The sequence below is a fragment of the Plecotus auritus genome (assembly GCF_963455305.1).
Source record: "Plecotus auritus genome assembly, chromosome: 2".
Taxonomy (NCBI): Eukaryota; Metazoa; Chordata; class Mammalia; order Chiroptera; family Vespertilionidae; genus Plecotus; species Plecotus auritus.
The window spans coordinates 5,585,540-5,611,666 of record NC_137771.1 but is presented as its reverse complement, the minus strand read 5'-3'; the positions used below and the strand labels follow the sequence as shown (position 1 = coordinate 5,611,666).

The 26,127-nt window shown below is 46.1% G+C and overlaps 1 protein-coding gene across 2 annotated transcripts in view; it reads right to left on the bottom strand.

Moving 5' to 3' along the window:
• UBE4B (ubiquitination factor E4B) overlaps window positions 1-23,915 on the bottom strand; it is a 98,318-nt gene extending 74,403 nt beyond the window's left edge. For both annotated transcript variants that reach the window (XM_080658480.1, XM_080658478.1), the window contains exon 1: window positions 23,181-23,915. In XM_080658480.1, the coding sequence (XP_080514606.1) occupies window positions 23,181-23,204 (24 nt within the window). In that variant the 5' untranslated portion in view covers window positions 23,205-23,915. The remainder of the gene's footprint in view (window positions 1-23,180) is intronic.
• Between the last annotated feature and the right edge of the window lie 2,212 nt (window positions 23,916-26,127).

The window sequence follows — 26,127 nt, the reverse complement described above, 5'->3', positions numbered from 1 at the left end:
CTCTCATTCCTTCCTTCTACCCACCCAACCCCATCATTCATCCATCTATATAGAGCTCAGTAAGGTTTAAAAGAAAACAGTCTATTTCCTATTCACTTCAATATCTCCTGCTCTTTAAAGGAGGTATATATTTATATTATATGTATTTTACCACAATTTTTTTAAACGGAGTTTTAAAAACAGTTTGAAAAAGGGCACATGCAATAATTCCCTTTGGGCATTTTAAATTACAATTTAAATTACAATGGATATTATTATTAGTGCAAATCATGCATAAATGAAAATGGAGATGATACTTAAACTTCTGTTTTCCCCCATCTTTCGTGTCCCTTCACATAATTTCTAATGCACATGAAACAATTACATAATTGCCATTCTAATCACAACATCTCAAGGCAAAAGCCTACTTTATTCACAATTCCCTAGATCAGAAATCACCAAACTTTTGGAGTATGAGGCCATCTGTACAAAGTAAAAGTGAACGAGCACACAAAAGCCCTTATACATGACCACCCAAGGGCACCAAGTCGTCCTTAAGGGGGGGAAAAAGTGACACTTCTGTTGATGAAATCCAGGGAAATGATGCCTATTCTGTATCATAGGTGAAAGATTCGTTATGTAAAAGTAAAAGGTTGATTAATCAATTAATGGTCACCAAGCACAAACCTAAAACAAAAAGCCTTAAGGGACACCACAGCTCTGCTCTGCACAACGGACGTTCCAAGCTCAAAGGGGCTATGCATTGTTTCCCTGTGCAGCCTGGTTTTAACATCTTTAAAAATTACTGCTGATAAAGCATCAAACAGACTGTCAAATTACAGCGGGAAGGTTAGGGAGAGGTGGGGGAATTAAGAGATCAACTGAAGGACTTATATGCATGCATATAAGAGTAACCAATGGATGCAAAACATTGGGGGGTGAGGGCATGTATGAGAGTGGGGTGGGGGGGCAATGGTAAGATATGTACACATATAATACCTTAATAAAACAAAATTAAAAAAAAAAATTACTGCTGAAACCAAAGTATCAATTCCTCTGGTGAATCTGCATACAGTAAGAAAAGGGCTTTTTTAAAAAAAACTTTTTTAGCATTTTTAACTCTTTCCTTCATCTTGCTTCAAAAAATATTTATTGGCCCTGACTGGTTTGGCTCAGTGGATAGAGCGTCGGCCTTCGGACTGAGAGGTCCCGGGTTCGATTCCGGTCAAGGGCATGTACCTTGGTTGCGGGCACATCCCCAGTAGGGGGTGTGCAGGAGGCAGCTGGTCGATGTTTCTCTCTCATCGATGTTTCTAGCTATCTATCCCTCTCCCTTCCTCTCTGTAAAAAATCAATAAAATATGTTTAAAAATATATATATATATATTTATTGTCTGCTTTGTTCTGAATGTTGTTATCTCTCAATACCCTGAGCATGACAATTATCTATTTTTTAAAAGGCTAAGTGACCAACTGACCTTCCGTCCATCCGACCGTCCGACTGACCAGCCGGTACATATGACGCGCACTGGCAATTTAAAAACAAACATTGGCCCTGACTTGTTTGGCTCGGTGGATAGAGCGTCGCCTGTGGACTGAAAGGTCCCAGGTTCGATTCCGGTCAAGGGCATGTACCTTGGTTGCGGGCACATCCCCAGTGGGAGGTGTGCAGGAGGCAGCTGATCGATGTTTCTCTCTCATCGATGTTTCTAGCTCTCTATCCCTCTCCCTTCCTCTCTGCAAAATATCAATAAAATATATTAAAAAAAAAAAGAATGAAGATCAGACTTTGTGAAATAGCCTGTTGACTGTCAAGGGAGATGGAGAAATGCAGTAAGGGACAGAGGCAGGTCCATGCGACACATGAACTGGTAGGTCCTACTGTTACGAGAAGAACAGCCATGACGGGGCGGTGCTCGGGGCTGCCCACAGCAGCGACGCCCTTCAGGGGACTGACCACTTTCTACGAGGGTGGTGACTCTGAACTGGATCAGCAACCTGAGGACCCTGGGAACATCTGGACAGGAGGCTCCCGAGAGAATGGCTCTGAGCAGCTGCAGGTATAAAGGCCTGTCAAATTAACTGAACTATGAGGAGACTTTAATCGTCCAATTTTATCACAAACAGAACATATGGGACACAAACTAAGAATAGCCCCAACATACCAAATATTATTAAACATTTTCCTCTGTGCTTACTCTGCTTTTTTACAGTAAGCATAAGACTGATATAGTGTCTTTTAAGTTAAGCAAAAGTACTTTTTTAAAAAAGTTTGTTTCCCCCGATGTCACAGAGAGAAAACACCAAAAGCATAAAAAAAGGAACTTCCAATTCCTCAACTTGTGTCCTAAACCACAAGTCAACCCAAATATACTAATAATGAAATCTCATTTCTAAAGTTTTCTTGTCTTGGCTATTTCAGTTCTTACTTCGCAAATGACATTAAGACAGGGCTTTCCCCAGAACTGTTCAATCCTAATGTAGCATGTCCTACCCGCACATTCCTGATTAACTAAAAATAGATTCAAGACAGAAGGACTTGTATGCATGCATATAAGCACAACCAATAGACACAAGGCACTGGGGGGGGGGGGATGAGGTAAGTGCGGGAGGGGGGTAGGATAAGGCGGGGGGAGGTCGATAGGGCGGGGGAAGACATATGTACTACTATTTGTAATACCTTAAACAATAAATAAATTAATTTAAAAAAAAAACACAGCAAGGGACACTGTGGTGACGCGAGACAGAACCTAAGACAGGATGGGCCAAGCTGGTCCTCTTGTTTTTAGCACTTGGTGGGGGGGAAATAAATCCAAAAAGCATTGTTTTCAAGTTAGTAAACAGTCATTCTACCAAAGCATCTTACTTTTCTACTAAAAAATTAAATCCCAACAAAGAAAAACGCTTTCCAATATTTACTCGTTGGAATGGTCTTCTTCTAGAGAGAGCTCCTATTTCAATTATTATTGTGGTTTCATTTTTTTTAATAACTGGCCATATCTAAAACTTACAAAATGCTGTGACAATTTCACAATATGCCTGTATGTAAGCCCAAAATACATCCCAAAACAAATGCATTCAAATCTGAACACCACAGCTCTGCAATCTAAAATCCACCAGCAGTCACCTTTTAAAAAGTTGTCATTTTAAATTAATTTTCATTTAAAAGCTCCCAAAGTCCTGCTGCCTAAACTGCCTCCCATTTTGAAAATATATTAACCTCCGTCTACCACTGCCATCCTAGATAAAAGAGGCCCCGGATGTGGAAGAATGCTTCTTCCTTCAATCCTGACATTACAGCAAGGATGACTTAAATTCTCCTTCAGAGGTCTGACCTGAACACAAGTAAACGTCTCCTTACTTCTCAGTGCAATCCCATCGCCAACTCGCCTGCCAAGAGGAAGCAAACGCAGCGTTTCGATACTACAGCTGCCCTGGGTGGTCACTGACAACTACTCCGGCTGCTGGGTAGCCCAAGGCAGAAGGATGTGGTGAGTAGCATGACCTAGCCTTGTCAGGTGCCAGCTGCTGTCCTAAGGGGCTCACACATATCTAAACACAGCTAATAACCCAAAGAGACGTATACGTTTATTTTCCCGTTTTATACAGGAGGAAACTGAACTCGGCTACGGAATAGATGCAAACGTAGTCAGTCTCACCGGGGAGTGCACGACCTTAACCATACCCCAGTGATCTTGCAGCAGAAAATCCCTTCTGAGGTGCAGTGACTGGCAAATAGAGGCAACCTTACTCCCCTGATGGCACAGCGCCTGTCCATTATTAGTTACGAATAAATGAATTTATGTACAGCATGTTAGCATTGCAGATATTATAGTCACACTCTAACAACATTCGAGCAGTAGTGAACTCCCTCTTTGATGAGTGTGGATATTAAAATAAAGAACGTTTCCATTTTCTGGTTCAAGATATATAAAGGACCAGTAAATAAAAGGAGAAAAAAAAAAAAGACACTTCATGAACATAGTCTGGCCCCGCAAATGCAGTCCTTTCTTGGGTTATTAAGTGTCTACTTTGCACCAGGCACCGTAGCAGGCACTAAAGATAGGACAACATGTGAGTCATAATCCCCACCCTCAAGCAGTTCCAGATCCAATGGGAAAAGACACAGAAGAAAATCAACAATTAAAATGCAGCATGATGAGGTCTGCACGAGACACAGTGGAACAGAAGAGACACAAAGGAGGCACTCGGGGGCACTCCCTTCACAGGGAGGTTACACACCCATCCACATCCATCCATCCATCCACCCACCCATCCATACCCATCCATCCATCCACCCACCCATCCATATCTATCCATCCATCCACCCATCCATATCTATCCATCCATCCATCCATCCATCCATCCATATCTATCCATCCACATCCATCCATCCATCCACCCACCCATCCATATCCATCCATCCACCCATCTATATCCATCCATCCATCCATCCATCCACCCACCCATCCATATCCATCCATCCATCCACCCACCCATATCTATCCACCCACCCATCCATCCATCCACCCACCCATCCACATCCATCCATCCATCCACCCACCCATATCTATCCACCCACCCATCCATCCATCCACCCACCCATATCTATCCATCCATCCACCCACCCATCCATCCATCCATCCATATCCATCCATCCATCCACCCACCCATCCACATCCATCCATCCATCCATCCACCCACCCATCCACATCCATCCATCCATCCACCCACCCATCCATACCCATCCATCCACCCATCCACCCACCCATCCATACCCATCCATCCATCCACCCACCCATCCACATCCATCCATCCATCCACCCACCCATCCATACCCATCCATCCACCCACCCACCCATCCATACCATCCATCCACCCACCCATCCATCCATATCCATCCATCCATCCACCCACCCATCCATATCCATCCATCCACCCATCCACATCCATCCATCCATCCACCCACCCATCCATACCCATCCATCCATCCACCCACCCATCCATACCCATCCATCCATCCACCCACCCATCCATACCCATCCATCCATCCATCCATCCATCCAGATCCATCCATCCACCCACCCACCCATCCATACCCATCCATCCATCCATCCACCCACCCATCCACATCCATCCATCCATCCATCCATCCACCCATCCACCCACCCACCCACCCATCCATATCCATCCATCCATCCATCCACCCACCCACCCATCCATATCCATCCATCCATCCACCCACCCACCCACCCATCCATATCCATCCACCCACCCACCCATCCATATCCATCCATCCATCCACCCACCCACCCATCCATATCCATCCACCCACCCACCCATCCATATCCATCCATCCATCCACCCACCCACCCATCCATATCCATCCATCCATCCATCCACCCACCCATCCACATCCATCCATCCATCCATCCACCCATCCATCCATCCACCCACCCATCCATATCCATCCATCCATCCATCCATCCACCCACCCATATCCATCCACCCACCCACCCATCCATATCCATCCATCCATCCACCCACCCACCCATCCATATCCATCCATCCATCCACCCACCCACCCACCCACCCATCCATATCCATCCATCCATCCACCCACCCACCCACCCATCCATATCCATCCACCCACCCACCCATCCATATCCATCCATCCATCCACCCACCCACCCACCCATCCATATCCATCCATCCATCCACCCACCCACCCATCCATATCCATCCACCCACCCACCCATCCATATCCATCCATCCATCCATCCACCCACCCATCCATATCTATCCATCCATCCCCCCATCTATATCCATCCATTCATTCACCCATCCATCCATCCATCCACCTCTCATTCCTTCCTTCTACCCACCCAACCCCATCATTCATCCATCTATATAGAGCTCAGTAATGTTTAAAAGAAAACAATCTATTTCCTATTCACTTCAATATCTCCTGCTCTTTAAAGGAGGTATATATTTATATTATATGTATTTTACCACAATTTTTTTAAACGGAGTTTTAAAAACAGTTTGAAAAAGGGCACATGCAATAATTCCCTTTGGGCATTTTAAATTACAATTTAAATTACAATGGATATTATTATTAGTGCAAATCATGCATAAATGAAAATGGAGATGATACTTAAACTTCTGTTTTCCCCCATCTTTCGTGTCCCTTCACATAATTTCTAATGCACATGAAACAATTACGTAATTGCCATTCTAATCACAACATCTCAAGGCAAAAGCCTACTTTATTCACAATTCCCTAGATCAGAAATCACCAAACTTTTGGAGTATGAGGCCATCTGTACAAAGTAAAAGTGAACGAGCAAACAAAAGCCCTTACAGATGACCACCCAACGGCCCCAAGTCGTCCTTAAGGGGGGAAAAAAGTGACACTTCTGTTGATGAAATCCAGGGAAATGATGCCTGTTCTGTATCATAGGTAAAAGATTCGTTATGTAAAAGTAAAAGGTTGCCGAAACCGGTTTGGCTCAGTGGATAGAGCGTCAGCCTGCGGACTGAAAGGTCCTGGGTTCAATTCCGGTCAAGGGCATGTACCTTGGTTGCGGGCACATCCCCAGTGGGAGGTGTGCAGGAGGCAGCTGATCGATGTTTCTCTCTCATCGATGTTTCTAGCTCTCTATCCCTCTCCCTTCCTCTCTGTAAAAAATCAATAAAATATATTTAAAAAAAAAAAAAAGTAAAAGGTTAATGAATCAATTAATGGTCACCAAGCACAAACCTAAAACAAAAAGCCTAAGTGACACCACAGCTCTGCTCTGCACAACTGACGTTCCAAGCTCAAAGGGGCTATGCATTGTTTCCCTGTGCAGCCTGGGCTAACATCTTTAAAAATTACTGCTGAAGCCGAAGTGTCAGTCCTCTGGTGGATCTGCATACAGCAAGAAAAGGGCTTTTTAAAAAAAATTTTTTTTAGCATTTTTAACTCTTTCCTTCATCTTCCTTCAAAAAATATTTATTGTCTGCTTTGTTCTGAATGTTCTTATCTCTCAATACCCTGAGCATGACAATTAACTATTTTTTAAAAGGCTAAGTGACCAACTGACCTTCCGTCCATCCGACCGTCCGACTGACCAGCCGGTACATATGACACGCACTGGCAATTTAAAAACAAACATTGGCCCTGACTTGTTTGGCTCGGTGGATAGAGCGTCACCTGTGGACTGAAAGGTCCCAGGTTTGATTCCGGTCAAGGGCATGTACCTGGGTTGCAGGCACATCCCCAGTAGGAGGTGTGCAGGAGGCAGCTGATCGATGTTTCTCTCTCATCGATGTTTCTAACTCTCTGTCCCTCTCCCTTCCTCTCTGTAAATAATCAATAAAATATATTAAAAATAAATAAATAAATAAAATAAAAATAAACGGTGACTCGCACACGTGCGATACATGTAATGCTCTCGCCAGCGCCAATTGCATGTGTGTGTTTCGATCTGTCATTGTCGATCATGAATTGGGTTGTTTTTGACATTCTGAAGCTGAAAAAAGTGGGGTCGTCAATAGAATATGTCTGAAGACCAACTACTGGCACAAAAGATTGCAACCTAACATAATCGAAGCTGAAGTATTAACAGGATCTGCGGAAGGAGAGATTGTTCTGATTCCAAGAATTGATTTGTCCCCGTCTGACACTGGCCTCCCATTTAAATTAATTCGAAGACAGTTTCCCATGATGCGAGCATTTGTGATGACTATTAATAAACCACAAGGACAAACTCTAGACAGAGTAGGAATAGTCCTACCTGAACCCGTTTTCGGACATGGTCAGTTATATGTTGCTTTCTCTCAAGTTCAAAGAGTGTGTGATATTAAAGTTGTAAATACTTCATCACAAGGGAAATTAGTCAAGCACTCTGAAAGTGTTTTTACTCTTAATGTGGTATACAGGGAGATACTAGAATAAGTTTAATCAATTTATCAGTCATTGTTTTTATCAATGTTTTTATGTCCTGTCTTCGTTGTTATACCATGTTGTTATTGATTACTTACTAACCAATTTGCATATTATTTTCATATACATTTTACTAATTTTCTTTCATCTCTGACACTTCTATTATAGAGAAATGGCAAACAGCGATATTAAGATATTTCTTCTAATTAATTTCCTTTCAATGTGCATGAATCCATGCACTGGGCCACTAGTATGACTATAATATAAATCAAATCACACCAAACTTTGTATGTTCTGCTAGATCAGAAAGGTTGCTAGATATTTTTAAATTTTGCATTACTTTCCATTTCCCTCTCAGAAATTTCCTCACTAGGACATCCATATATACAGAATGTTTCCATTTCTAAGATTAAATGTACGTTACTGTTTTTTAAAATTAGTAATCGGCACAGGATTATTTTTGGTCAATCATAATACCTGACTGGCCATCACAGATAAGTATTTATAGATAAATACTAATATATAGAAAACCAGTCATTGAATAACATTTTAAAAAAATATGTATATTTTTATTGATTTCAGAGAGGAAGGGGAAAAGGTGAGAGGAATAGAAACATCAATGATGAGAGAGAATCATTGATCAGCTGGCTCCTGCATGCCCCACACTGGGGCTCAAGCCCGCAACCTGGGCATGTCCCCTGACCGGGAATCAAACCATGACCTCCTGGTTCACAGGTCGACGCTCAACCACGGATCCACACTGGCAGGGCTGGATAACACTTTTAAATTCTAAAACCAACACGAACTATAGTTTTAAACACAATTCATACTTCATGAAAGTAAGTGTTTACACTGTAAGAATATTACCAAAATATATTACCCTTGATAAAATACAAAAGAAATTTTACTGAGATTGGAGAAATAAGATGTACAAAATGAAAAAGATAATATGGAAGTAAATGTCTATATGTCAAAACTCTTGATTTTAAGAAAAAATTAAAAAAAAGGAAAAATAAAAAAAACTCCCGATTTTTTAAAAAGTGAATCTATTTGATAAAGTTAATTAACCAAAGATTTGATATCACATATGCAAAGAAACCTGTTAAAATTTTCAAGAAATTCTATTAATGACATGGCATTACAGTCAGACACACACTAATATTTTCCCCATAAAAACAGGAAGAAGCTCTCTCTGGTGAGCTTCCGTGTGGTTTTCTACAATCTTGGGATCTAGTCGAACTCTACCCAGTCACGTCCACTTGCACAGAGAAAGTCAGTGACAAGCAGGACCAGCTACAGAATTTCCGGGGCCTGGAGCCAAATGAGAGCGCAGAGCCTCTTGCTCAAAATGTGTTCCGACTTGCAAGACAGCAACCGCAGAGCATGAAAGCAAGTGTGGGCACTTGTGAGCCCAGGCCACTTGCCCGCGAAGCTGGTCCCAAAGACAAGTGCAGACACAGGGTCTGATTAAAAAAAAAAAAGCCCCTGATCTGACGTGGTTCCAGGTGAGTGTCCGGCAGATGCCAAGTGCTCAGTATGACTTGCTTGGAAATCCTAGGAATTCAGTTCCCAAAAAGGTCCATGAGCAAAAAGCTACTGCATCTACTCAGAAAATTCAACTCATTAAATCACCAGGACACTGTTCCACATCTGGAATCTATACCAAACACTGACAGGAAGCAAGAAACAACGTGCACTGAATTACCTCGTAACGTTTAATTAGAAAGCGAATTAAGTCAAGGCTGACACTCCTCAATACTAGGACCCCAAAGACCCCTCTCTCCCCAGCCTGACTACTGTCTTCAAAGAAATGGACAAGAAGCAATTAACACAACCAATCCGGCACGTGTCCACCCCGCACCCGGCACCGCGTCCCCAGCCCTGCAGGAGAACGATCCCTTCAGAAGGCAAAATAAGTGATCGGATTTGAGCAGATGAGTCACCTCGAGTTTCGTTCTGCTCTGCAGCATGTTTTTCCTGGGGCTCCTCAGGTCCCACTGTCCAATTCCCTTCCTTTCAAACCTCCTCGCTCCCCCTTCACCCGCTGAGTAGAGATTCTGGCCCCTGATCACTCCAGGTTTTAGAAAATGGGAGACCTGACAAGTGGTGACAGTGTGGCCTCCTGCGGAAGGTGGCCCCTGGGTGGGAAGAGACTTCAGGAAGTAAAGGGGAGAGAGAGAGGATTCCAACACCTTTCACACAAGCCAGGGCATCTCTGCTGCCTTAACAGGCAGACACTGCCTTTATGCTCTCGGCATGATTACCTGCAAAGGGTTTCTTAAATGTTATATGGGCACCAACTGAAATTCTCGTTATGTACAGTTCACTCTTCCTCTGGAAAGATAGCTGATGTGTCCCAGGAATCCACTCTGCCAGGCAGTGCTTCAGGCATCTTAGGGTTCACTGCCATTCGGTAATTAATCTGCAGATCAAAGCCCTGAGACAAGTATTGGAAACCCCGTTTTACAAGTAAGGAAATCGAGGCTCAGAAAGGTTAAATATTTTGCCCAGGGTCATTCAACTGGTTGGTCGAAATAAAACTCAGCTACACCTGACTATGAATTACAACTGGGACTTAGTGTTTCTTTCAAGTGCCTGCTTTACCTTAACTAATGCAACTTAAGTGTAGCGGTAACAACAACAGAAGAACTATCGCAACATAAAAATGAAGAGTCACGTGAAGACACACTGTATTCAACTGAGGCCATTTAACAAGTATCTTTGGTGGGTCATTCTGTGCCAAGCCCTGTGCTAAGAGATGGAGAAAAAGAAACAGCGAAGGCTAGTCAGGAGCTTACACTGCAAGAGGAAATATGCAAGCAGACAGACAGCCCCGGTGCAGTGTGATCAGTGCCAGGAGAAGTAATTTTACACCTTTTCTGCTCTTCCTGCTTCTCCCACCTTCTCCTCCTTCAGCTTCTGCTGACTCTCAAAACGTTCAGGAGAGGCTGGGGTCACACAACTGGCTGACCCTGCTCATTGCAAAACCTTTCAGGCCAGCAAGTACACACCAATCAGAGGTTTTTCACCATCTTCCGTTTTCTCTCAAGGGTTCTAATATTTTTACAATCAATTTCAAAAGAACACCTGTGCCCTGGCTGGGTGGCTCCGCTGGTTGGAGTGTCCTCCTATATGCCACAAGATTGTAGATTCAATCCCTGTCAGGGCACATTCGGGAGGCAACTGATCGATGTTTCTCTCCCACATCAATGTGTGTGTGTCTCTCTCTCTCTCTCTCTCTCTCTCTCCCCCTCCCTCCCTCCCTCCTTCCCTTTCTCTGAACATATTCTTGGGCAAGGATTTTTTTAAATAATTCTTTATTGTTGAAATTATTACATATGTCTCCCTTTTTTCCCCATTGACCCCCTCCAGCCCACCCCCGCCCCGAGGATATTTTTAAAAAGTACAAAATGGTTGTTATAGAATAGTCATGGGGATATAAAGTACAGTATAAGGAATATAGTCAATAATCTATAATAATAAAAGGGTAATATGCTAATTAGACCAGATGTCATTTTGGATGTCCTTCCGGACAAAGCTGGGGCCAGAGGGAAGCCCAGGTCCCGGGTGCCTGCGGGTGGCCAGAGGGGAGCCACCCCGGGTCCCGGTGCCTGCGGGTGGCCGGAGGGGAGCCACCCCGGGTCCTGGTGCCTGCAGGTGGCTGGAGGGGAGCCAGCCCAGGTCCCGGGTGCCTGCGGGTGGCCGGAGGGGAGCCAGTCTGGGTCCCCAGTGCCTGAGGGTGGATGAAGGGAAGCAAGCCCGGGTCCCGGGTGCCAGAGGGAAGCCGGTGCCAGCAGCCGGGGGAAGGAAGGCCCACTTATGCACGGTTTTTGTGCATCGGGCCTCTAGTATTCTAAGAACTATGTATGGTGTCAGGTGGATGCGAGATTTACCGGGATGATCACTTAGTAAGTTATAGAATGTCTAATCACTGAAACGAGTATTGTATGTCAACTGTAACTGAAAAATTAAAAAATGATTTAAATAAAGAGTTAAAAAGTAAGCCTCCATCTTGTTTAAGCCATTATTACGTTGGAGCTCCCGATCTGAATAGAATGTATGTGGCCATGGCTTAGGGATCAGCACAGGGATAGACACTGCAGGAGGAATGTCTGTCCCTTGTTAGGCCACAATAAAACATTTGGTAAAACCTGTGACACCTTAGAAAACAGCCTGCATGCCAACATGCCTGTAATTCTAGGGAAACTGGTTGAGCAGTTCAGAATTTGGGTGCTTACTGGCTTCTTGCCACTTTAAGAAAGAAGTCCCACCTTGCACGCAGGGGTCAGAGGGACCACAGATGTGCCTGGGGCGTGTGCATGGTCTCCATTCTAGGTTTACTCAGAGCCTAGTAATCCGGGGCTCAGTAGAGTTGAAAGGCCGCCTCCGTCAGTATCCAGCAGGAAGCAAGCTGCAGAACCTGTTCAGCCCCGCAGGGGATTTTCTCCAGGGACCGGCTCCAGAGGAAAAGAGACGCTGAAGACCTTCCAGAGCGCAAGGGACAAGGGAATGCCTGCCGGAGAGCAGCCCAGGGCTGCCGACCAGGCTGCCAGGAACTCCCACTCCCGCCAGGCAGGGAGCCCACACGCAGCCTGGCAGGAGCTGACAACGGCTATGGACCAGTGAGGGGTCTGCATACCCACGCTTTCCTTTTCCAATTGGGAGTTTTTATTTCCATCATCCTAACCTACTCCACCACACTACATGCTGGAGAGGGGGACAGCAGATAACCTGTATTTCATTTTTTAATATATTTTTATTGATTTCAGAGAGAAAGGGAGAGGGAGGGGAGGGAGGGAAACATCAATGATGAGAGAGCATCAGAAGGAGAGGGAAAGAGAGAGAGAAACATCAATGATGAAAGAGAATCATTGATCTGCTGTCTCCTGCATGCCCCACACTGGGGATCAAGCCTGCAACCCGGGCATGTGCCCCAACCAGGAATTGAACTGTGACCTCCTGGTTCATAGGTCGACACTCAACCACTGAGCCACACGGCCAGGCCGATGACTTGTATTTTAATCTAAAGGTTCCTGGATGGTAAGGAGTAGGACAAGAGTAGGTTTACAGTTGCGAGTACACTTACAGTTGCGAGTACACAAAACACAGTTTATTCCTGTATTATTATTTATTTGTATTATAACTGTAAACCTACTTTTGCCCACCCTGTATATCACCCGGAGATTCTGGGCTCTGAAGGTGACCAAGGGTTGTCTCCTTTGGGAAGGTGCAGAGTGTGTTCCCCATTTGGGAAGAAGGGTTTAGAAGAAAGGGCTAGACCAGCCGTGGGCAAACTACGGCCCGCGGGCCGGATCCGGCCCATTCGGCTGTTCTATCCGGCCCGCGGAGCCGAAAGAGCGGAGGGTTCTCTTGCTCTCCCCTCCGCTCCTTTACTTTGAATGTATATTAGTTCACACAAACACTCCATCCATGCTTTTGTTCCGGCCCTCCGGTCCAGTTTAAGAACCCATGGTGGCCCTCGAGTCAAAAAGTTTGCCCACCCCTGGGCTAGACTGTTGTCCCCTTCTAACATAAGGGAACTTTGAGCTGAACATATGGTTACCCAAAGTGTACTTCGCCTCCTGGCAGTCGCCGTGGCCATGTGACTTAGGTTCTGGCCGGTGGGAGGTGAGCAGAAGTGATCAGAGCCACTTGCAAGCTGTGCCACTAAAGAGAAGGAGCATGGCTTCTCCTTCCCCTCCCCGCTCTCCCCGCCGGGCAGAATGCAGACGGACATGGCCCAAGAGATGGAAGCCATATGTTAGGAGAGTTGGTACAAGACAGAAGGCGCCTGGGCCCCTGCTGAGCATGGAGCTGCCGCAGCAGCCCCCGCCTCCTGCCCAGGCTTCTCTTTAGAGGGAAATCAACGTCTATTTCGTTTAGGCAGCTCCACTTCATGACTCTCTGCTGCAACGGTCCACCCAACGATAGCTCAACTCTCGTGGCCATTCTCGACTCCTCCTCCACAGCCCATACCCACCCCATCACCCAATCCTACTGGCTCTGCCCACAGAATAGCTGGCCATCCGCTATCTGACCCTTTCTCCCTTTCTCCCCCACTGCCCCTGGTCCTATAATGGCTCCTAAGCGCGTTCTCTCTGCTTTCACTCTTTCCCCTTTATTTATTCTCTTCACAGCCGCCAGAGGGATTCTTTTAAAACATAAATCAGAATGTAAGCCCCATGAAAGCAGGGAGTTCTGACTGTATTGTTCATAGACTGGCAGAAACCCACAAGTCTGTGAAGCTGTGTCACATTTTGCAACTGAACATACAATTAGAAGGATTGCCTGTGTCACAACTGCCACCTGGCCCATGGTGATTCCACCATTATAAGAAGCATCCCCATTTCAAAGATGCTGAAATGTGAAAACGTGGTCTAGAACAATGCTGTGCGTATATTGTGTTTCATCAAATACAAGATGTCACTGATTGTGAGCTGCTCCATTATTTTTTGCATCACCAAGAAAAAAAAATACTGTCCATTAAACTACAACAAAATGCCTTAACAACAGACCCACACAGAGAAGTAATCATTTCACCAGCCTCTCACTGCTCGCTATTTATTTATTTATTTATTTATTTATTTATTTTTGTTGTTTTTTGTTGTTGTTAATCCTCACGGGAGAATATTGTTTCCATTGATTTTTACAGAGAGTGCAAGGGAGGGAAGAAACAGAAAGAGAGAAACATCAATGGGAAGAGACATTGATTGGTTGCCTCCAGCACTCGCCCTGACTGGGGATTGAGCCTGCAACCAAGGTACGGGCATCCTTGATTGGAATCGAACCCGAGACCCTTCAGTCCGCAAGCCAATGCTCGATCCACTGAACCAAACCGGCTAGGGCTGAAATTCCTTTCTGAGGAATGTGGAGTGTCTTTGACCTTCAGCTGATTGTCTGGGTGTGAAAGGTAAATCCTTCGAATTGTATGTTCAATTGCAAAATGTGGCACAGCTTCACAGGCTTGTGGGTGTCTGCCTGGCTAAAGCTCCCTAATGCACTTGGTTGTTGCTCTGCAATAAAATATGAAATTGCAGGCATTCCTCCAATAACAAACAGCAGTAGTTCTTTACTAACATCAGGTTGACTCCCTGTTAGTTTCCATTCCTTTCCTCATACAAAGTAACATTTGCTTTCATTGCTAATCCCAGTGTAATTTGTTTGAATGCATTTAAAATGGCAACTAAATGAAACACAGGCAGCACGCAGCTGAAGGGGCGATAACATGAACAGGTATAACAGGGTTCGCACATAAACAGGAAATGACACCTGTGTCACAACTGCCACCTGGCCGATGGTGATTACACCATTATAAGACGCGTTCCCATTTCAAAGATGCTGAAAAAAAGGAGGGAAGGGTTCAGAAATGACTGAAACCCAGTTACAAGAACTCAGTAAATTTTGCTACAAAATAATGAATAACTTCGTCCCCTGCCGCTGTGCCCTTGCTGAGCAGGCTCCAACCACACTCGGCCTCCAACCACACTTGCTGTTCTTTTTTTTTTTTTTTTTAAATATATTTTATTGATTTTTTACAGAGAGGAAAGGAGGGGGACAGAGAGTTAGAAACATCGATGAGAGAGAAACATCGATCAGCTGCCTCTTGCACACCCCCCACTGGGGATGTGCCCGCAACCAAGGTACATGCCCTTGACCGGAATCGAACCTGGGACCCTTCAGTCCACAGGCCGACGCTCTATCCACTGAGCCAAACCGGTCAGGGCATACACACTTGCTGTTCTTGGAGCAGATCAAGGATGCACCCCTGGTCGCTGCTGTTCCCGGCACCTGGAAACACTCCTCCCCCCAGATGGCTCTCAGTCGTCTTAAATTTCCATTCAAAAGCCACCTCCCAAAACTGCATACGCTCCACACGCCCCACTGCTCTCCATCTCTTTAGCCTACTTTATCCTCCTTCAGAGCACTGATCGCCAAATGACAGCGCAGGTGTACAGTATGTTTTTCATGTCTCCTCTGCCTGGAATGAAGCTCCAGGCAAGCAGGGCGGGCTCGGGTGATGTCTGACACGCAGCAAGTAAGCACTAAATGCCCTCGAATGAGCAGGAAGATGTCTCTGCTGGACTCACTGTAAGAACCTTGAGAGGAAATGCACTCTACAGAGCGGAGACCTGAGGACCACAGGCCCTGCTCAGAAGTCTGTCTCTCTTCGTCCCCCACGAGAGTAGAGGGTATTTGATGGGCTCCACCCTTAGCAATAACCAGTCCTTCCACTGCCCATCTCAAAAGGAACAATAAATGCTGCCCTAGCCGGTCTGGCTCAGGGGATAGAGCATCAGCCCTCAGACTCAGGGGTCCCGGGTTCGATTCCAGTCAACTTAGGCACATACCTAAGTTGTAGCTCAATCCCTGGCCCTGGTCGGGGTGTATGCGGGAGGCAACCAATCGATATGTCTTTCTCACATCGATGTTTCTCTCTCTGTCTCTCCTCCTCCCTTCCGCCCTCTCTAAAAATCAATGGAAAAATATCCTTGTGTGAGGATTAACAACAACAACAAAAATTGCTATAAACAGTGAAACTTGCTCCGGTTATTTCTGTTTTGCAGGTAGTTTAGTAAAGGGATTAAGAACTGTTGGATTAGCATCCAGGTTCTACTGCTTATTAGTCGTGTGCCTTTCAATTAATTATTAATTTCTATTAGCCTCAGTCTTCTTATCTTTAAAATGGGGATAATAATACCAGCCTCGCTGAGCAAGTTAAGTGCTTAGCACATATTAAGAGCTCAATAAATGTCGGCTGATATCACCATCATTCTCCGTCTCTTGGCTAAAATGAACAAAGGAGAGGAGAAGGGGCCTGGGAAGGTGCATCTCACACTCCTACCAGGACTGAAGAGGAATCCTGGTTATAAAGTGGTGGCAGCAGCCATCCACCTGGGAAAAGTGAGCTTCAGTTCTGAGTCTGTCACAAAGAAAGAAAAGGTCTTAAAGATGGAGATGTTTGCCCTGGCCAGGTGGCTCAGTTAGCTGGAGTGTCGTCCCACACACCGAAATGTTGCTGGTTCGATTTCCGATCAGGGCACACACCTAGGTTTCGGATTCTATCCCCAGTCAGGTTGAGTACTGGAGGCAACCAACTGATGTTTCTCTCTTACACCTCTCTCTCTCTCTCAACATATCCTCAGGTGAGATTTAAAAAAAAAAAAAGATTGAGATGTTTGCTAGGCCAGTGTAGCTCAGTGGTTGAGTGTTGACTCATGAACCAAGAGATCACCGGGCTCAATTACCAGTCACGGCACATGCCCCAGGTGTGGGCTAGATCCCCAGTAGGGCGTGTGCAGGAGGCAGCTGACAGATGTTTCTATCTCTCTAACCTCTATCCCTCTCCCTTCCTCTCTCTAAAATCAGTAAAAACATATTAAATTAAAAAAAAAAAAATGGAGATGTTAGAGTAGAAAGGCCAGGGGAGGGGACTCTCCATGTTGGCTCATCTCTGAAAGGTCTAAACGAACTCACCTGCATCTCCAAAATCTGTTCCTTGTCTGGATTTCCTGGTTCCTCCGCTCCCCCCACAACCCCCGCCCACCCATCCTTCTCCAAGCTAGAAACGAAGGACTCAGTTCTTCTCTACTCCTTCCCCACCCCCACCCCTTCATATCAAACTGATCATTCGAGGTGGGTTAACTTAGACCCTGGATATTGCTGATGAGTGCCTCCTCCACACCCACGGCCAGGGCCTTACTTGGGCCCCACCGCCTCACTCCTGAGAGCAACAGGGCCTCCGAGCCTGCAGCCACCTTCCACCAACCCACCTTCTACACCAGGGGGGGGGCAGACTTTCTGACTCGAGGGCCACAGTGGGTTCTTACACTGGACCGGAGGGCCGGAACAAAAGCATGGATGGAGTGTTTGTGTGAACTAATATAAATTCAAAGTAAAGGAGCAGAGGGGAGAGCAAGAGAACCGGATAGAACAGCCGGATCTGGCCCGCGGGCCGTAGTTTGCCCACGGCTGTTCTACACCCTTGCCAAGCCTTAAGATCCCCCAAAGGCTGCCTACAGTCTTACTGACGAAGTTGACACTCCTAAGCATTTCTGAAAACCCTCCATGATCTGGCTCCCCCGGCAAAATCCTGTCTCAGGCCCACCACTGCTCGCTCTTTCCCGATCCTGTGTCACAGCCAGTTCTCCAAGGGCCCCTCCCCAACAACTACTCTCAGCATAAACATCATGTTTTCCTTGTAAGTCTCCACCAGCACACTGCCCCACCAGGGTCCCTTAATGTCTTGTCCACACCACCACCCGGTACTGCTACTGTGGGATTCCTATCTATCTGTCTATCCACCTACCTACCTATCTCCACCGCTTCCCCATCCACTTGTTAAATTATAATTTAAGAAAAAGGACTGTCTTTCTCCTAACCTACCTAACCCATTACTGGGAATACACAGCATCTTTTTTTTAAAAAAAAATGTATTTATATTGATTTCAGAGAGGAAGGGAGAGGAGATAGAAACACCAATGATAAAAGAGAATCTCTGATCAGCTGCCTCCTGCATACCTATACTGGGGATCAAGCCCACAACCTGGGCATGTGCCCTGACCGGGAATCAAACCGTGACCTCCTAGCTCATAGGGTGACGCTCAACCACTGAGCTACGATGGCCAGGCCACAGCATCTTTTAAAAAAATGTTTGTTGAATGAACAATTCTGGAGGGGCATGATGAAAGTCAGTACCAAGAAAGACTATAAATTGGATTGTATCATGCATTCTATAGAAAAACTATGCAGATCATGCATGTTAGGATATCCTATAAAATAAAAGCCTAATATGCAAATCAACCAAACAGCGGAAAGACTGGTCACTATGACACGCACTGACCACCAGGGGGCAGATGCTCAACTCAGGAGCTGCCCCCAGCCTGCAGGCCCCAGACCAGCCAAGGCAGGTACCAGCGGGGGCCCCCCAATTGTCCCACCAGTCACCCCACAGAGGGAGGCGACTGGCAGGCAGGCAGCGCCAGGCCGGCCAAGGGTGGTGCCAGCGGGGGCCCCCCAATTGTCTCGCCAGTCACCCCACAGAGGGAGGCGACCGGCAGGCAGGCAGCGCCAGGCCGGCCAAGGCAGGTGCCAGTTGGGGCCCCGCCAGTCGCCCCACAGATTGGCCCTGATCGCTGGCCAGGCCTAGGGACCCTACCCGTGCACGAATTTCGTGTACCAGGCCTCTAGTTTATATAGAAGTTGTTAAGTATTTATTGCCAGTTGTTAAGCAGTAAAATGTAATAAAAAGAGCTTTTAGATTAGGAACGCTGGGTTTGAACTCCAGCTCCATCACTTCTAAGCCAGGTCACTACGGACAAATTATTTAATCTAAACCTCCGCTGCCACACTTAGAAAATAAGGGAAAGTGAAGGACCTCCTTGATTGTAGTCTTTATCAAATGAGACAATAGTGGCAAAGAGCGTGGCACAGAGCAGGCCTCTAAGCTGTTAATAAATGTCGGTCCCTGACTGTCGAATCTCCGAGGAAGGCATGGGAAGGGATCAACCAAAGAACCTGTATGTGTATACGCACAACCCATGGACTCAAACAATAGGGTGGTGAAGGCCTGGGGCGGGCTAGAAGGGGGTCCATGTAATACTTTCAATAGAGATTTTTTTTTTTAAATATCAGTCCCTTAACCTAGCTGGTTTGGCTCAGTGGACAGAGCGTCAACCTGTGGACTGAAGGGTCCTGGGTTCGATTTCAGTCAAGGGGACATGCCTGGGTTGTGTACTCCACCCCTAGCAGGAGAAGTGCAAGAGGCAGCCGATCAATGATTCTCTCACATCATTGTTTCTCTCTCTCTCTCCCCTCTCCCTTCCTCTCTGAAATCAATAAAAATATATATGTATTTTTTTAAATGTCAGTCCTGTTCCACTTAGCGCGACTAAAAGTTCAAGGTCCTGTGGACGAAAGGGGCCACATGCTACCCTGACAAGCTCAGGGAAGGCCTGCATGGTGGTCTTGCAAACTCCAGGACCTAGGGTGACCACAAAGGATGGTCTGAAATTAAACTTTAACTAAGGGCAGTTATGGTGGATAGTCAACTCCTAGGCCGGTATCTTCCCTGACAAGATCAATTTTTACCTTGACTGAGCTTACTGTCTTTCTGCATCTACAATAACCTATCCCTGAAATGTCAAGGTAACTTGTAATTTCCCTTTTTTTCTGGACCCCTCAGGGTACAACCAAATGATCCTGGGTGCTAGGACAGAAACCATAAATTCCTTCCTTGTTATTGTTATCATGTTAATTGTTGACTGTTAACTGTCCTGTACCCACCTAAGTAATGTGTCTATCATTTTACTTTTTATCCAATCCTAGAGGTTTACCTACTTTGCTTTCTCCCACCTCCCTAATCTATCACCAATATATTTCCTGTAACCCACCTATGTCTCCTCCTTTGATTGCAAAGTATAAAATTAGGTAAAAAAAACACACACACACACACACACACAACACGCCATTCTCCGGAGCATTATCCCAATCTGTTGAGATTCTGCTTCCCAGCAATTGTTGATAGTTTGGCTCAAATAAACTCACAAAAATTCTTTACAGGTTTGAATGTTTTTACATTAACAGTCCCATATTCTACATTTGAGAGGGAAGACTTAACACTCTTCTAGAACCTTGACCACACCCTAAACCCCAGCCAGCCATCTTGAAGATGAACCAGGTCATAAAGATTGAACAAAAGAAAAAAAAAAGTGAATCATTTCAATGCAATCTCATCCCCACAGTTAGAAACAGTTTAAAATACCTGCCCTACTCACAGCACCAGTTCGGTATATGAAAACAACACCTGAGCAGGCGCAGAATGAGGATAATGTAAATAATGACCCTTTGGAATGTAGGCTCATGAACAGGATGAACTGAGTCATGGATCTGCTCTGCAGAGCAATGAATTCCCTGCCGTGCGCTCTACATAGAAAGAGCATCAATGCAGTTAAGGAAGTACTCTAGTTAGAAAGCACAAGAGAAGAAAAGTACAAGAACTCAAGGTGATCTATGAGAGACCAAAAAGTACCAGGATGTAAGATCTTCAAGCTACCAGTCTGGTTACAGCAGCCTCTATTTTCCATGGACGATACCCTCATCCATTTTCATTTTGTTAAAAAGATGAACTCTGCCTTGCCTGACTCCCTATTTTACATTGAAAGATCACTGTCTTGCCTGATTTCACCCTGAGATGTATGTTTGAATTTTTAGTAACGTAAGTGTATTGTTTTCTAACTAAATGAATGTCACCTACCCTGTCTGCGACAGAAGTTCCCACCAACAGAGTCACAATGCAGAGGCAAAAGCTTTGGAAGTATCTCTGTTGACAACTGCTCACCTAATCCCAGAATTAAAGGAAATGGATTTAAGAACGGCGGGGGGGGGGGGGGGGGGGGGGAACACCTTAAGAAGGTTTTTTCAACAAAAAAAATTGTTCTAGGCTCTGCTGAAAGTAAAATTACCAGGTATTTAACTACCCCTTTGTGTTCAGGCCAACTAATTTGTTGAACATAATTTTATATCAATCTTATATTCGTGAATTAAGATGTTCGCATGATTTTAATATTCTGTTGATCTTGATAGATGTTTTTCTATCTCCTCCACTACCATTACATTTGTCCTTATATGGTCACAAAAAAGTTAGACCTTCCTCAAGGACTGGATAAAGTGAAGAGCCACAGTCCAAATATACAGAATCTTTAACTGGTCTGTATGCTTTATTGGTTTGAAAACAATTGCTTGGTGAAAACTCAAGCATGTAAAAACTTCTAAGCCAGGGACAATTTAGAGAATGTCAAGGGGGAAAAAAGTAAAGGACTATCAAAAAACACAGATTCTTTGTCTTCCGAGAAACTACCATTAGAATTAATAGTAAAGAAAAAAAGGAGGAGGACACTTAAAAACTACATAAAACAAAGTGCCTCTAAGGGTAACGCATAGTTCCTGCCTGAATAAAAGAAACTGTTCAACAGTTTTCTGATTAAGATTACGTTCCTGATGTATTTGAGACAAGAGTCAGTCACACAGAATGGGCAATCCTGACTTTGCAAAAACGTTATCGAGATCAACAAAATTACTTGCTTCCTTTCCTACCTGACCCTTAACCCACCACTTGCATGCCCCATCCCTGGAGAATTTTAGTTACAAAGTAAATACAGGGTGGAGCAAGAGTAGGCTTACAGTTGTTCATATGGAAAATAAGACAATATTTAACAAATAACAATACAGAAATAAACTGTGTGTTTCCTGTACTCAAAACTGTAAGCCTCCTTTTGCTCCACCCTGTACACTGACACTCTGTAGCTAAAACCGAAGCATGGAAGTTTTATAGTACAACCAACATGATGGATGGCTACGTTCACCATACTGGAGGGAAGTTCTGTGTGAACCAGTGGAGGAAATGAGGGAGATTGAAGAGGGTGAGGCCAGCAGGGGTCCTGGGAGGGAAGCTCCAATTTGTGAAAAGGGAGAAGTCAGTAGAATCACATGAAAATTCCTTGTACCCTAACTGCCACTGTTTTTATGACACTCGTGTTAAATAACCTCTAAAACATCAAGAAAGGAATATACAAGACTCCCTTCAGTATCATAACAGGGGCAGTTTACAAAGCCATTTGCTTCCAGTTGCTCGTTGTTCCGCGTCTGCTACAGCAAAACCAAGTTTGAAAGCGACAAAAAGTAGAAAAAGGCTGAATTAAAGAGATGTGTGCCAGGAGTCATAAGTGGCCTGTTACATTACTAGAATATAACTGGAATTCACTAACTATAAAGAATATACATATTTTTTTAAATATCAAATAATCTGTCTGCAGGCCACCCCCAAACACAAACGTGCGCTTCATCAACTTACACAATGAAATAGCCATACATACTTGGGTTTTCAAATACTTCCCTTAAATATGCATACACACACTCTGATTTCACCCAAAATTATTCTTTAAATCTCTGCAGTAAGGCGCGAGCGCACGCGCGGGCGCACACACATTTAACTTGATGTACATCTAGCCCTTGTTGCTTCAATACCCTGAAGAAAAGAAGAAAAACGCCTCGATATGCAGGCTCGAAAAGAAGATTCGAAAAGAAGCAAATGGAGTCCAGAATGAAGGAAGAAGGCAAGGAATACAGGAGAATACAACCGGAGACCCTCTCCGGGGCTCGTTTCATTCTTGGAAAATGTCATCTCCGTTCCCTCACCTCTGGCGCATTATCATCCCTTTCCAAAGCGCCAAAGAGTTGCCAACTGATCTCCCAAGGTGTCCCCCAACCTCCTCACCTCATCAGCGCTCAGCTCCTCCATCGCTTTCCTCTTAATGGTGAAAGGCGTTAGGGAGAGATCCTTCTGTGTTTTGAGATCGGGGCGGGAGGAGAGTGGAAGGTGTCTGTCGGGCTGTCTGGTCCCCCGAATGGGGGAGGTTTCAGAATTGCATAGTCAGAGGTTAAAAAATAAGAACACACGAGGCACTGAACTGCCTTGGCGTCGGTCACTCCGATCGCCCCGGAGACTCCTCCAGCTGCTTGTACCCCGAGCAGCCTCCTTGGGCCGCCACTGCTGCTGCTACAGGGTTACCTTAAGGCGCCACTGACTACCCTCTGCTTCCCAGGCTGGGGAGCTCGGTCTCCACCTCGCCGCGTGCCCCAAGCCTGGTGTGTCTTCGTGGTGCTGGCAGCGTGGCAGCTGTGCTTCCTCCAGATCCTGCTTTCCTTCCTACCCTTTATCCTCGGTGGGAACTGTTCGACTGCAGAGTGGCTACCCCGAGGGTGGGCGACCCCAGAGCCGCCCAGGCAGAGCCAGCAGTGAAGGGGGAAGCCCCTCCCCTCCCAAAGCAGGCCGGCCACGCCCCGCCTCCACGCCAGAGCCGGGCAGGGGGAGGAGGAGGACGGGACTCGCCAAGCTCCTGCTGAAAGAGTAAATCCCCCTACCCCTCCACCCCTACTCTTACCCCTCGCCCCACCAAGTATTATTCATCAAAACAACAGGGCGGCCATCTTTGAAAGGGATCACGTGACCCCGCCAGAGAGGCGGGGCTTCTGGCCCCACGACGAGGCAGCCAATGAGGCGCGGGCGTCGCGCCGCCGATTTCCTCTCGCCTGCGCCTGCTCCCGCCTCCGCACACCCCCTCCCCCGCAGGACCGTGGGCGGGGGAGGGGGAGCGAGCAGCCGGAGGGCGGGCGGGGCGCGGGGCGGCGCGGTGCCATGGCGACGCGCGGGGGTGACGGCGCGGCGCGCTGGGTGCAGATAGGCTCCCGCGAGGGCCGCGCTGGCGGGCGGAGGCGGAGGCCGCGAGGCGTGGCGTCCGCACCGACGTGGGGAAGGTGGGTCAGAAGGGGACTCCTGGCCGCGGCCCGGCCTCCCAGCGCCTCCGTTGTTCCCAGGCGCTTGCCTTTCAGCGGCGCACAGATGCCTCCAGCCTCCACGACGCCTCCGAAAAGAAGGTAAAGGAAACGGACAGCATCTCCTTTTGTGGGGCGAGCGTTCTCTACCACACTGCGCTCGTTCCGAAAACGCGTTTCCACCCTTCCAGGTCTGCAAAGAAAGCCCATTTGGAGGGGAACTCGGACACAAAACCTTCCATTTGTATTGCTGTGGAGAGAGAGTTTCTGATTTGGGTTCTTTCAAAGCGCGTTCCAAAGTGACGGTAGTATAAATGCGTGATGCAAGCGGAATCGGGAAACTAAGTTAAACAGCAGTTTGCAGCCACCTGGTAAATCCTGCCTTCCCTAAATCAAGACACTGCGCTTGTCCTCCCCAACCAGAGGGTAAATAGCTTAAATCACCCTACTCAGGGGCACAGATAACAGAATCCAATTAAGTGGCATTTGCCAACCACCCCCAAGGACAGACAAATTAAGAGAGAATCCCATTTTGGTACATCAGCGTAAAGCTGACCCTCCCCTAAGATCTCCCCCCAAACACCCAGCCTTGTAAACCCCTGAAAATGACGGTTCCAGGGCGCTCTCCCTCCAGGCAGCACGCCAGTGCCATTCCCTCCCGCTCACCCACCCATCCCTTCACCTCTAAGGGACCCACCCCATGAGACTCGCAACCAGGGAGCAATGGGCAGCGGCAGCTCCTCCCAGAATAAGCCCCTGAACTTGTCTGAAGCCCCCTTTTCTGACTTCCCAGTGAGCCAAGGCAGCCCAGCTCTCCTGTTGCTGCTTCTGTACCCGTCCCTGTTCATTGTCCTCGGTCAGTGGTCAGCAAACTCATTCGTCCACAGAGCCAAATATCCACAGTACAACCATTGAAATGTCTTTGGAGAGCCACATTTTTTAAACTTAAACGTCTTTTTTAAAAAATATATATTCTATTGATTTTTTACAGAGAGGTAGGGAGAGGGATAGAGAGTTAGAAACATCGATGAGAAACACCCATCAGCTGCCTCCTGCACACCCCCCACTGGGGACGCACCCCGCAACCAAGGTACATGCCCTTGACCGGAATCGAACCCGGGAAGAATCAAACCCGGGACCCCTCACTCTGCAGGCTGACGCTCTATCCGCTGAGCCAAACCAGCTCCGGCTAAACTTAAACGTCTTCTAACGCCACTTCTTCAGAATAGTCTCTCCCAGGCCGTGGTATTTTGTGGAAGAGCCACACTCAAGGGGCCAAAGAGCTGCCGTTTGCCGACCACGGTCCTAGGTCTATTGTTGCTGTTCTACACGTTGCTTTTCTACACGTTGTCTCTTAACTGAAACCTTTCCCTCCAGAGGACCAGAACCAAGGTGTCCTAGTCTCCTGTCTCCCTGGTAACAGGTGATTCCCGGGAAACTTGGAAGTGGGTATGCATGTACAAGGAAGACCTCCGGAGTCAATGCAGAGAAACCATCCTCCGCTAGACAAGAACACCTGTTTTTTAATTGGGACATCATTGACATATAACGTCATATTAGTTTTAATATGATTTGGTATATGTATATGTCGTGAAATGATTACCACGATATAGTTAACATCCATCACCACCCGTACTTATAATATTTTCTTGTGATAAGAGCGTTTAAGAATTATTCTCTTAGCAACTTTCCAATATAAAGTTTTGTTAACTATGGTCCCCGCTGCACATCACATCGCAGGACGTATCTTACAACTGGAAGTTTGTCCATTTAACTTACACAGTTCTGAATTGAGCGCCAGTAGTATCATGTAATTCCTGATTTTGCAGAATATACTGTATTGGATGGTTACTAAACCGCAATCTTAAAGATTGGTTTCCAGAATAAAA